The following is a 13,267-nucleotide window of genomic DNA, read 5'->3' as shown; positions in this document are numbered from 1 at the left end:
ACGTGTTTTAAATGGAAGTGTGTTACCTTGTACACATCATGGAGAGCAATGATGGCATCAAACATGGTGTAGAGGTCATTCAGCAGGTCGACCACCTACACACACACGGGTTTAGTGAAACACTGAAAAATGAAATGCACAAAAACAAGTTCAAACAGTTTGTACCTCGATGGGCTCGCTCAGAGCAGAAATAGTTGTAAATCCAACAATGTCGCTGAAGTAAAGGGTGCAGTCCGAATAATGTTCAGGTTCGACTGGTTTCCCTTTCTTCAGAGCTTGAGCCACAGACCTGGAACAAATGGGAACTCGCAAAGTAAGAATTTCATTGCTTAGTGTAACCATGCCGCAAACAGCCAAAATACAGGCCAGAAGTTTAAACGTGGCTCTCCAGTTCATCCTTCAAACCCAGGACTCCGCAGGAACCAATAATGGATTCCAGTTTAGCTCCACTTTTAACGCCATCATCATCCTGGTCTGCCAAAGAACAAATCCTCCTGCCTAAATGTACTCCTCTTGCAGGGGGATCATAGACTTGCTGCCTGACAGCGAAACAGCCTGGAAGATAACCAGTGCTGACAGTCCAGGAGACAGGAACCTGATTACCATGCTCAACCTGCTATGTTTTGGCTGAATGGGGATGAATCCAACTACGGTTGAAAGAGTCACTATCTGGTGACCTGGTGTCAGAATCTGCCCCCAGTGGAGTCGAAAACCTTGGCACCAACCATATCAATGATCCTGTCTGAGTCCATTATGACAGGGCTACCTTTCAGCCTGCCAGCAGCTATCATCTCACAGGTCCTCAGAGAGCTAAACAAGCTCAAATCAAAAGAGCACAACGGAGGACGAACTTCCTGTGATACAGGAACAAGTTAAACTCACCAAAGATCATGTTGGGGCATTCCTCCAAATTCACAATGCAGCTCATCATTCATAACCTGAGGAGTGATTGGCTGCAGCATGCCCTCTCATTAGCACCTGTGCAACTCCACAACCCCGAGCCAGGCTAAACCCTCCCAGCATGGCCACTCCTCTCTCGGGAGTCGGCGTCCCATCAGGACCAAAGTCTGCATCATTCTTGTCTGCAGCGAACTTCATTAACGAGGCCCAACGACACAGTTCTATTCTCAAGGACTCTTATCCACCCACCCATCAGAGACTCTGACCACACCTCCAGTTCACATTACTGCTAATTATTACTAGTAATTTACTGTTTTAGTCTTACTTTGGCAGGAGCTGCCCCACCAGCTTATCTGTCTTGGTTCTCTCAATCTCCAATTCATCCGTTCGTTCTCGGATCAGATCCTCCAGGTTTGAGCTGTACTGCTCCAACATCCGCAGCATGGAGTCGATGATGTTGGCCCTCCTGCCTCTACTGATACCTCGAAACTGCAAACAGATTGTCGAAGGAGTCGAGATGAAATCAGAAAATAACCCCGAGCCTGTAGAAGGCAGCAGGTGGCAGCAGTGAGACTCGGCTCACCTGTTTGAAAATGTCATCAAAGCTCGGCCTCTTACTCGGGTCTTCATTCCAACATTCATTCATCAGCGTGAGACACTCGGTAGGAGCTTCATCGACCGAAACGATCGGCCTGCAGAGAGGAGGAGGCTGCTTCAGACGCTCCACGATCTCTGGGAGACAGACATGTGGTAAGAGACAAACAGGTGATAAGAGACAGGCGGTTTATAAGAGACACAGCTGATCAGACATCCTCCCTCACCATGAGCCGGCATGTCCATCATGGCATATGGCAGTGTGCGGGAGATCACTTCCTGTATGATGATGGAGAAGCTGAAGACATCTCCAGCAAACGAACCTCCTGAGACCGGATTCCTCAAAAGCTCCGGAGCTGTCCACAGCATGTCTGAGAGACAGGAAGAGAAACACAGCTGCCTTTAGACAGCTGCAGTTTTTATTGGAACAGGTTTGTGTTTTGCTCATGATTAGGGTTAATGTTAGGGTTAGGATGGAGAGTCTTAATATGCCCTCTGACATAAACACACGTGTAAGCAGAGATACAGCGTCTGAGATAAACTTCAAACATCTGAGCATGCTCATGTTTCTACCGTGTGGATCCTCAGGAATGCTGATCCCCTGGGATGTCAGGATCATAGGAAGTCCATAATCTGTTATTTTCAGAACAAAGCGACCATCAACTAAACAGTTTGTTGACTTCAGACGGCCATGAGTCAAACCTCGCAGATGAAGGTACTTCATGCCCTGAAACAAACACAAATATCAGTAACCTGATCGGTCTGATCAGAAATGAAACAGTCTTTAAAGATATCATAGATAAAGTCGAATAGAGCTGCATAATTAATCGACTTAGAAGTCGAGTCGTGAAACCTGAACTTCATCAGACTAGTTCATAGATCCTTCATTAGGACAGCAGTGTTTTATCATGGCACTATTAATAATAAGAGAGTACTAGTGTGAGTAATGCTCACAGCACCAGTTGTTGTATAAGTAGCAGTATTGTACAAACAGTGATTATCTAATGAACTCTATCAACATCAATTAAAACAAAAAAGTTCATCCCCCGACCACCACTACTCATAGCAGATATAAGTGAACACCAGGTTCAGCAGTACCTTGATGAGGTCCATGAGCAGTGAGGATTTAAACATCCAGTCCAGCCTCACGTTGCCGTCAGCCAGCAGGTCTGCCAGACTTCCTCGGGGGCAGTGTTCCACCACCAGGGCGAAGATCCCCGAGTCCACAAACAGACCCAGGCACAGGTTTAGGTTCTCGTGTCGCATCTCCCGCAACTGAACACCAGGCAGAAAATACTCTTAATACTGCAATACTGTTAATCTGTTTCACGTACAGATGGTAGCGCCATACAACAGAACAGAAAACACAGAAACAAATAGAATCTGTGTCTGTTGTGTTTCTATTGTAGATTTTCTGCTCATCATACCTGGCTGAACATATTCTGGGTGGTTTGATTGGCTTCTGTTGGTGTTTTTCCAGTACTGAACTTCTTCAGCCAAACCCAGTCACCCTGAAAACAGCACAGCCAATCAGGGAATGTGACAGGACAGGTAGGCTCACACAGGTGCAGGTAATACCTCCAGTATCCCGATGTTGGAGCTCTCCGGTGTTGTGAGGATATAACTTCGAGCGAGCGATCGCAATGGAGTTTTCATTTCCAAAAGACTCTTCATGATGGACTCATCGTTGAGTTTCTATGGAAACAACAACAATCTGACCAAAGGTAGCTCACTGATCAACTTATTGATCAGCCCATTGATCAGCTCATTGATCAGCTCATTAGTCAAACATGCCTCGCTGTTAGTACTCCCGCTGCTCCCAGTTTTCTACAGAACTACAGATGCACCAGTACCAGCAATGGTACCAGATTGAACAGAAGTTACCACCAGTAAACATTCTCTGACCTTCCTGCTGACTTGAGTATCGATGAAGACGATGTCGTCCAGAGTAAGGATCATTTTGGTTGCTGTCACGGCTCCCTTAGTACTCCTGTCCAGAGACACGTGAGAAAAGAAAGGTGCACAGTTCTGCAGCACTATATACAACATAAGTAGTGTTATATATTTACAGTGTGGGTCATTGCACTTAAATGAAGTGTTACACAGTGGTGATGGTCGATTGTGTATGGAAGGAAGTCATTGGACTGGGGGGTGAAACTATGTCGTCAGTGAGTTCAGGGTGATTATGGCTTGTTTGTTTGTTTGTTTGTTTGTTTGTTTGTTTGTTTGTTTGTTTGTGTGTTTGTTTGTTTGTTTGTTTGTTTTAACTAAGCAGCAGAAATCCAAGAAGCTTGGAAAGAAAAACTACTGGACTTCTTCAAGTTTCTTAAAGAGGCTCTGTCTGAGAAACCTTCCTTAGCTCTAAGACTATATAGTGGAGAGTCCTGGGTATTTAAGCCCTAGTGGGAGTGGCCTCTTAAAAGGGTCACTGGCCCACTCTTGATCATGGCCTCATTACATGAGCCAAGGTGGGTGTGAGTCATTATAAGCAGAGGTTTTGGGTGAACCCATTGTGAGACCTTAAGGCGCCTGGGAAGCATCAGAGACTGGATTACAGATGGCCGACAGTTGGTGTGATAAGCCCCGCCCTCTGTTCAAAGATGGTCATTTACAGTGGACATAGATGGCTTCTTTCACTCCTCTTTCAAATCATCCATCTTCTCTCTATTACAGTCAACTTTAATGTTGAGATTTCGATTCTCCTCTATGTGCACGGCACAGTCCAGAAACAGCAAACTGTTAGGTGGCATACACGTGTCTGCACCAGTGGCGAGGTGCTGCCAAGAGTCATACTTTCTACTTCCTCCATGTAAAGGTTGGCTACGTCTGCTAAAAATGACCCTCATACCTCGTAGTGATGGGATTTCCGGCTCTTTTTAGAGACCCGGCTCTTTCAGCTCCCAACCGGCTCTTCAGGTTGTTTTGTTGCTTTAATTAATTTATTATTAACAATAATATAAAATTATGCACAAAAGGAATTACTAATGTAAAAAAAGTGGTTTTATTTATATATGTTTATATATAAATATATGCGGTGGCCCCTAGAGACAAAACACGTACAAACTCCAAAACACATTTCTAGCATGAACTGAACTTCCAAAGCAGAGCTACTAGATCACTTAAATTACACAATTGAAAGCATGTGTGTATTGTTTGTGTATTTATACACAGGCACTCATATATATTCAAATAATTTAAACAAATGTTCATTTACCTGTTACTACCACACACCAAATCCAGTCGTTGGTACTTGCTGGCTTGTGTAGCCACAAGATAACAAAGGCTCAACACTGCGCCGAGCATCCTGGAGCACTTCTGTTGTGTTTTGTACGTGTTTTGTCTGTAGGGGCCACCGTAAATATACTTTTATTTATTCACTCCACATAAAATGTAATAAATAAATCATATAATACAAAAATCAACTATTCACATTTCAACTTTTAACTATTTAAATTTTCAACTTTTTCCTTTCACAAATTTAAAGTGAAACAACACAAAACACTGCAAACCACAACACAATTAAATATAAATTATAATAGGAAAACACAAAGAAGATGCATATTCTCTGTCATATGGGCCTGCATGAATAAACTTTCTGAGTCCTTTATCATCTGCAACTGAAAATAGTTGTGGATGATTACTATACCTTTCTAATGTGACGTTGTTGTCCCTGGCTCTCTCTCTCCCTCCCGCTCTGTTCCTGTGCTACTGAGTGTAACTACCGCCCCTCCCCCCTCTGCCCAGCACAAGGCTCGCGTGCTGAGTGAAGCGGGAAAAAGTGCGAGAGAGAGAGAGAGAGGGAGAAAGAAAAAACCCCACGGCTCCCAATAAGGAGCTTCAAATAGTCGGCTCTAAGAGCCGTTTTGTTCACGACCAACACATCACTAATACCTCGGCTCATGTGATGAGTCACATGATGAACAATGGGTCAACGACCCTCTCCAGGGACAGCTCCCACTAGGGCTTAAAACCTCGGTCATTCCACCATTTGGTGTTAGAGCTCAAGAAGCTTTGCGTCTTCACGAAACTTAAAGAACTCGAGACGCTTTTCTTTCCAAGCTTCTTAGACTACCATGACCGGGATGACCGAGAACCAGACTGAAAGCAGAATAAGCACCAGGTACGTTAGAGAGGAGTGTGTGAGATTAAGCCTGTGTGTTAACCTGTTCCAAAAGAAAAGGCCTCCAAGCAGAGTGCAGAACAACAGGAAGAGGAAGAGCACAGTTACAGCGCCCATACCTGCAGGGAGTGGAGAGGTTTCCACATTTATAGCCATGCCGGACAACAACCTTTTGTCAACATGAACACTAAATCACGACACATACAGAAACTACAGGTGTAATTAAGACCGCATTTGAACTGAAACACAAAGCTCCCACCCTCTCTGTGGGTCAGTAAACACACCTCCACTGCAGGCCTCATCTGGATTAAACCAACAGAAGCTGGCTGAGGGGGGTTTTCCTCCCGGGAAGACAAAGGAACGGCTCAGCGGTCTCAGACCTCCGGTCGTCCCGTCGGTGTGCGTCGGAGAGAGTGAGTGTGTTGGGACGAGGCGGTCGCCATCGCTGTCCAACACTACGTAGCTGGCCTGCAGGCCACGCCCCTCAGTACCTCCATACAACACCTGAAAGGGAAGAAGACAGGAGCTGATTGTACCATTGAGTTTAAGGTGAGGACATGATGAAAATGATGATGATGCAAAACAAAAAAGATCAAATCAAATTCTGTGGTTCAGAAATTATTAATTTATTAACTTTATTCTAAATGTCTGTGACGTTTCTTAGTCATCCAGGTCATCATGGTCTAAGGAGCTTGGAAAGAAAAGCGTCTGTGGGAGTGTCCCTTAAGAGGGTTGTTGACCCATTATTGATCCTCTCAAACTCCAGGCCTCGAGGTCCTGCAGGTTTTAGCTCTCACCCTGGGTCATCGGGGTCAAATGATTAGTTCTTTACCTCTTTGCCTCTGGAGAACTTCAGAGTCAAAGGTTCTGGTCCATGTGTGTCGGTTTCCGGTAAACTTCAGTGTTGAGGTTTCTATTCTTCTCAGTGTACACTGAAAATCTTTCCAAGCTCCTTAGAGAACTTTATGCAAACACTTAACGACGGGATAGATGTGATTATGTTGTATTAAGTGGTGAAAAACAATTATTAAAACTCTTGTGTTTGTGGACACAGAGACTCAATTAGTCTGTCTAACTTAATCAGAACGAACTGTTCCCAGATCAGAGTCATCTGACACTAGAAGGTTCAGTCACGAGTAACTCTTCACTGCCACAAAACAAAACTTGAGTTTTAGGTCATAGTTTTAAAAACCGTGAAGTGTGCCTTGTTGTAGTTTTTGCCTCTCTCCCTCTGAGTGTCACGAGTCTATCTGATCTGGAGCAGTTTGTTGAAGGAAACGAGGAGAACGTCTTTTATCTCAGCTTTGATACTGAAAGCAGCAACTCCATCAGTTACTCAGCTAGCAAGTGCTGAAATCTGTGTGACCTGATTGAAACCCTGAAAATCAAAGCCTCCATCTGATTTCATGAGCTGATTGCCCGTCACCCAGTGTCCACTCCCCGCCTGACGGCGCTCTTCCACTGCCTTTGCAACGAAGTACACCATGTTGAAAATAGTCCCAAACAAAGGAGACACCTGCAGACACAGGACAACACTTTGTCACATTAGATTCTCTCGTTTACTGGGGACGTACACATTGTTTACACGTTATTTACTTGTTTACCTCTGAATCCATCAGCACATTAAAGCCCGTGTTTGTTGTTGTTCGTTTGTTTACCTCTGTGGCGGAGACACCCGAGTGAATCTCTCGGCTCATTTGAGCCTCGCGGAAAGCTTCATAGAAACTCTGGTCGGATGCCATGGTAACAGTCAGGACGGCACTATAGGCGTGACGTAGCTGCGTGCTATTGGTCAGCTGGTTGAAGACTGTGTGCTGATTGGATAAAACAGAGAGGGAGGGAACCAATCAGAACTCAGCCTTTAGTTAAACACAGTGGGGTGGTGTATGGGTGGTAAATAAGAAAAGTTTGCTTGACTCAGGTTTTTTTTTGAGGATCGGAGAAAATGGAATAAAACCTCCTTGAGAACTTGTTGGTCGTTACCTGATAGGGCATCGCGTACAGCAGGGCGTCGTAGGGAATGAACACGTAACCATTGGAAACCATCCCCATCTCCAGGGCGGCCAGCAGTACCTCCCTCTGATCCTCTCCACCAATCAGGACAGAGCTCATGCACATGATGACCACTGAAGGTGAAATAAAAAGTTCTCTGATCTGATGTGTTCAGTTCAGGGATGCAGCTTAACGATCATCTCTTAGCTCTGACCTTTGACCTTGTCGGCTTCTCTGATTTCGTTCAGCGCCTCCCGAGCCCCGCCTTTGCTGCCTGGTTCCATGGTAACCACCGGCCCAATCGGCAAACCCATAGCCCGGAGCGCAGAGGCCACTTCCTGTCCGGTGCTCTCCCAAAGGTCGGTGGCAGCTACACAACAGAGGAGAAGAGATGGAGAAAGGAAACACTGATAAACAATTAAGACAACAAAGATGATCACAATTTAAACAAACTGCCGGGGTGATGCATATGTTTACGCAAATGCTGGGTAAAAGCTGTCAGCCAGACCTCGTGCAGGTTCACAAAAGGAACAGTGAGAGGAACAGTGTGAGAGGAACAGTGTGAGGAACAGTGTGAGAGGAACAGTGTGAGGAACAGTGTGAGGAACAGTGTGAGAGGAACAGTGAGAGGAACAGTGTGAGAGGAACAGTGTGAGGAACAGTGTGAGAGGAACAGTGAGAGGAACAGTGTGAGGAACAGTGTGAGAGGAACAGTGAGAGGAACAGTGTGAGGAACAGTGTGAGGAACAGTGTGAGAGGAACAGTGTGAGGAACAGTGTGAGGAACAGTGTGAGGAACAGTGTGAGAGGAACAGTGTGAGGAACAGTGTGAGGAACAGTGAGAGGAACAGTGAGAGGAACAGTGTGAGAGGAACAGTGTGAGGAACAGTGAGAGGAACAGTGTGAGAAGAACAGTGTGAGAGGAACAGTGTGAGGAACAGTGAGAAGAACAGTGTGAGGAACAGTGTCAGGAACAGTGTAAGGAACAGTGTCAGGAACAGTGTGAGGAGCAGTGAGAAGAACAGTGAGAGGAACAGTGTGAGGAACAGTGAGAGGAACAGTGTGAGGAACAGTGAGAGGAACAGTCTGAGGAACAGTGAGAGGAACAGTGAGAGGAACAGTGAGAGGAACAGTGTGTGGAACAGTGAGAGGAACAGTGAGAGGAACAGTGTGAGGAACAGTGTGAGGAACAGTGAGAGGAACAGTGAGAGGAACAGTGTGAGGAACAGTGAGAGGAACAGTCTGAGGAACAGTGAGAGGAACAGTGTGTGGAACAGTGAGAGGAACAGTGTGAGAAGAACAGTGTGAGAAGAACAGTGTGAGAGGAACAGTGTGTGGAACAGTGAGAGGAACGCTGTGAGGAACAGTCTGAGGAACAGTGAGAGGAACAGTGTGAGGAACGCTGTGAGGAACAGTGAGAGGAACAGTGTGAGGAACAGTGTGAGGAACAGTGTGAGGAACAGTGAGAGGAACACTGTGAGGAACAGTGTGAGGAACAGTGTGAGGAACGCTGTGAGGAACAGTGTGAGGAACAGTGAGAGGAACAGTGAGAGGAACAGTGTGAGAGGAACAGTGTGAGAGGAACAGTGTGAGAGGAACAGTGTGAGGAACAGTGTGAGGAACAGTGAGAGGAACAGTGTGAGGAACAGTGTGAGAGGAACAGTGTGAGGAACAGTGAGAGGAACAGTGTGAGGAACAGTGAGAGGAACAGTGTGAGGAACAGTGAGAGGAACAGTGTGAGGAACAGTGTGAGAGGAACAGTGAGAGGAACAGTGTGAGAGGAACAGTGTGAGGAACAGTGTGAGGAACAGTGTGAGAGGAACAGTGTGAGAGGAACAGTGTGAGGAACAGTGTGAGGAACAGTGAGAGGAACACTGAGAGGAACAGTGTGAGAAGAACAGTGTGAGAGGAACAGTGAGAGGAACAGTGTGAGGAACAGTGAGAAGAACAGTGTGAGGAACAGTGTGAGGAACAGTGAGAGGAACAGTGTGAGGAACAGTGAGAGGAACAGTGAGAGGAACAGTGAGAGAAACGCTGTGAGGAACAGTGAGAGAAACAGTGTGAGGAACGCTGTGAGGAACAGTGAGAGAAACAGTGTGAGGAACAGTGTGAGGAACAGTGAGAGGAACAGTGAGAGAAACAGTGTGAGAGGAACAGTGTGAGGAACAGTGAGAGGAACAGTGAGAGGAACAGTGAGAGGAACAGTGTGAGAGGAACAGTGAGAGGAACAGTGAGAGGAACAGTGAGAGGAACAGTGTGAGGAACAGTGAGAGGAACAGTGAGAGAAACAGTGTGAGGAACAGTGTGAGGAACGCTGTGAGGAACAGTGAGAGGAACAGTGTGAGAGGAACAGTGAGAGGAACAGTGAGAGGAACAGTGAGAGGAACAGTGTGAGGAACAGTGTGAGGAACGCTGTGAGGAACGCTGTGAGGAACAGTGAGAGGAACAGTGTGAGGAACAGTGAGAGAAACAGTGTGAGGAACAGTGTGAGGAACGCTGTGAGGAACAGTGAGAGGAACAGTGTGAGGAACGCTGTCTCGTTTCATACTGCACATGGTTGCAATGACAATAAAGCCACTTGACCTGACACTGCTCTGTTTTTTACTCTCACAGAGAAGACGAGATGATCACAGCCGTCTGGACATTAATCGAATGAGTGCCCCCTGACATCAAGGTTTCGTGTGGATCATTTAGTTGATGGTTGGTTTGAAATGATGAAGAACCAAAGATCGTGGAGATCATCTGAGCTTTTAAGAAGCTGTCCTTAATAAGTTGGAATCAGACAACCAGGACAATTGAGGTCCTCCTGGATGGGTCCATAAAGAGAAGGGCTCGGTCCATGTCTCCTTTTTCCTTCAGAATGGTGAAATCAGACTTGGAGGATCAGAAGGTCAGTGGATCTGTTGAACCTCCAGCTGTCTCTGTCTATCTCTGTACTTTACTTTGGCAGAGAGGATTTCATGTCAGCAAGAAGTTTCCTTGGTGAAAGAGTCCTGGTGAACATGTCGATACTGTTAAACTGGGTCTAGCTCTCACTTCTATCTCCATTCAGAAGCTCATAAGTAACAATGGTTAAGTTAAAGCCCTCACAGAAAACACCTCCACTTCTGTGATGTCCCAATGAACCACTGCAGTTATAGTCCGATGGGCAGTAAAAGTCAAACCACCAAAATCAAACAAAGGGGGCCTAATATATGAGTGTAACAGTCTAAAATGATGAAGCTCAGATCAAATAACCGGCTCAGACTAAATTAAAGTAACACAAGTTTGAATGAAGAGATTATGGTGAGAACCACCCCACCACTCTGACTGTGATGTCAAACCCTTACCTGTGATGATGCTGACATGCGCCCAGCCGAAAAATCTGAGCACGGTGAACAGGACTCTGGTGGGAGGAGTCAGTGGCGGCAGGTTTGGCCAGTCAGCATCTAGACAACCGGGAGAGGCGAGTCCAGCCTCCCAATGCTCAGTCATTAGGGAGGCAGAGTGACAGAGGGCGGGATTAAAGGGTCCAATGTAGGCATAGCCATAACCTTCAAAGTCCCCAAAGTTGGTCAGAGCTAAAATAAAAAGGTCAAAGGTCAAATAAATATCACACAAATAAAAATAAGGAAAATAAAAAATTGTTCACTTACTCCAGTCTGTAAGCTGATAAACACACTTCAAATAAGCGTGTGTTGATAAGACTGATTAAATGTCTAATGATCCTTTGGAGGTGGTCTAATATGTGACTAACAAGCAGACTTTTCAAATTAAAGGTTTTATTAAATGTGTTCTGATTGTTCATTCAATTCAATTTTATTTATAAAGCTCCAAATCACAACAACAGTCACCTCAAGGCGCTTTACATTGTATAGTAGATCGCACAATAACAGATACAGAGAACAACCCAACAATCACATGACCCCCTATGAGCAAGCACTTTGGCAACAGTGGGAAAGAAAAACCCCCTTTTAACAGGGGGTCTAATAATTGGCTGCTAACTCATCATTGTGTGATTGGTTAACCCTGTAGCACTTTGTTCTAGTGTAACTAACCATAACTGTAACTGGTAATCTCTTTCTAAATATTTTACTGAACTTTATTTTAAGGTCCTATTGGCTGATTGGATAACAGACCTTTGGAGGCAGAGCAGTCCTCGTCCAGCACTTTGACATCATACCAGTACCCTCTGCTCATACTGGTGTCAGTCCGTAACCTGGACAACGCCAGCGTGACCGCTGCTGTCGGCATCGCCCGGGAAAACAACGGGTCACATGACCACGGACCGACCAAGGCGATCTTGAAGGTTGTTGTCCGAACCTCTTCGATGCATAGCAACCACAGACACGCCCCTAGCAACCATCGAAGCTGCATCCTGACAACCTGCCAGAGATTCAGACAGATTTTTAGAAAGTCAACAAGAACACAAACTCGTCTGAACAAAGATGAAACAAAAAAAACTGATTCAGGTTTGTCAAACTACTGTCTGTTAACAAGGAACCTGAAACCTCCACGTAATCAGAATCAGAATCAGAATGGGTTTATTGCCAGATGTTGAGGTTTACAACATTAGGAAATTGCTGCGGTGCTTCAGTGCAAACAATAAGAATTAAAGTGCTATGTAGAAAGAAAGATATGTGCATGAGATATACGTGAGATATATACATGAGAATAAGAATTATGAGTGCTACGTAGAAAGATATATACATGAGTGCAGGTGGTGATCAGTGCCAAACATGGAATGATGCAGTGACACAGCGTAGGGTCATGTGTTAGTGGCGGGGACAATCATGTGGTTATTGTTCATGTGTCCAACAGCAGAGGGGAAGAAACTGTTCTTATGGCGAGAGGTTCTGGTGCGAATGGACCGGAGCCTCCTGCCTGAGGGGAGCAGGTCAAACAGACTGTGTCCAGGGTGAGAAGGGTCAGCTGAGATCCGAGCTGCACGCCGCAGTGTCCTGGTGGTGTACAGGTCCTGCAGAGATGGGAGTCTGCAGCCAATCACCTTCTCAGCAGAGCGCACAACACGCTGCAGTCTCTGTTTGTCCCTGATAGAGGCTCCAGCGTACCACACGGTGATGGAGGAGGTGAGGATGGACTCGATGATTGCAGTGTAGAACTGCATCATCGTCCGTGTTGGCAGGTTGAATTTCTTCAGCTGCCTCAGGAAGTACATCCTCTGCTGGGCTTTCTTAATGACGGAGGTGATGGTGGGCTCCCACTTCAGGTCCTGGGTGATGGTGGTACCCAGGAAGCGGAATGAGTCCACAGAGGTGATGGGGGTGTCAGTCAGGATGATGGGGGGGAGTGGGGCTGTGTGCTTCCTGAAGTCCACAATAATCTCCACTGTCTTCTGGGCATTCAGCACCAGGTTGTTGTGGCTGCACCAAGACACCAGACGTTCAACCTCTCTCCTGTAGGCAGACATTTCTTCTTAACCTGCAATGTCAGTTCATTTTAAAGACAGGGCTTAAGACTGTGGGCTTACCACCCACACGAGGGGCTGTAGGGTTGGGTGCTTAGATGGTAAATGGTGAATGTATTGGTTCTTATATAGCGCATCTCTACTCTTTCTGAGCACTTCAGGCGCTGTACACAACTTGTACATTCACCCATTCGCACAAGCACATTTTTCCAAGTGCTTTCTAAGTAACATTCACACACATTCATACTCCGATGG

General features: G+C 45.8%; 1 protein-coding gene across 1 annotated transcript in view; it reads right to left on the bottom strand.

Annotated features, from left to right (window-relative positions):
* The window catches only part of LOC146577990 (retinal guanylyl cyclase 2-like), a 28,897-nt gene that overhangs the window by 8,213 nt on the left and 7,417 nt on the right, over nt 1-13,267 (bottom strand). The window contains exons 2-19 of the mRNA XM_085256259.1: nt 11,724-11,970; nt 10,935-11,165; nt 7,821-7,976; nt 7,598-7,740; nt 7,273-7,428; nt 6,981-7,130; nt 5,899-6,118; nt 5,658-5,733; nt 3,400-3,484; nt 3,073-3,189; nt 2,922-3,005; nt 2,593-2,769; nt 2,068-2,221; nt 1,722-1,865; nt 1,484-1,632; nt 1,226-1,389; nt 166-289; nt 27-95 (exon numbers count right to left, since the gene is read on the bottom strand). Of these exons, the coding sequence (XP_085112385.1) occupies nt 27-95; nt 166-289; nt 1,226-1,389; nt 1,484-1,632; nt 1,722-1,865; nt 2,068-2,221; nt 2,593-2,769; nt 2,922-3,005; nt 3,073-3,189; nt 3,400-3,484; nt 5,658-5,733; nt 5,899-6,118; nt 6,981-7,130; nt 7,273-7,428; nt 7,598-7,740; nt 7,821-7,976; nt 10,935-11,165; nt 11,724-11,961 (2,637 nt within the window). The 5' untranslated portion in view covers nt 11,962-11,970. The remainder of the gene's footprint in view (nt 1-26; nt 96-165; nt 290-1,225; nt 1,390-1,483; nt 1,633-1,721; nt 1,866-2,067; nt 2,222-2,592; nt 2,770-2,921; nt 3,006-3,072; nt 3,190-3,399; nt 3,485-5,657; nt 5,734-5,898; nt 6,119-6,980; nt 7,131-7,272; nt 7,429-7,597; nt 7,741-7,820; nt 7,977-10,934; nt 11,166-11,723; nt 11,971-13,267) is intronic.

This window comes from Mchenga conophoros, linkage group LG3 (genome assembly GCF_057382185.1).
Source record: "Mchenga conophoros isolate Kocher_MC1m ecotype Shallow Benthic linkage group LG3, M_conophoros_male_GT1.1, whole genome shotgun sequence".
Classification (NCBI taxonomy): Eukaryota; Metazoa; Chordata; class Actinopteri; order Cichliformes; family Cichlidae; genus Mchenga; species Mchenga conophoros.
The sequence above is the reverse complement of the archived record's forward strand: the minus strand, read 5'-3'. Positions and strand labels throughout refer to the sequence as shown.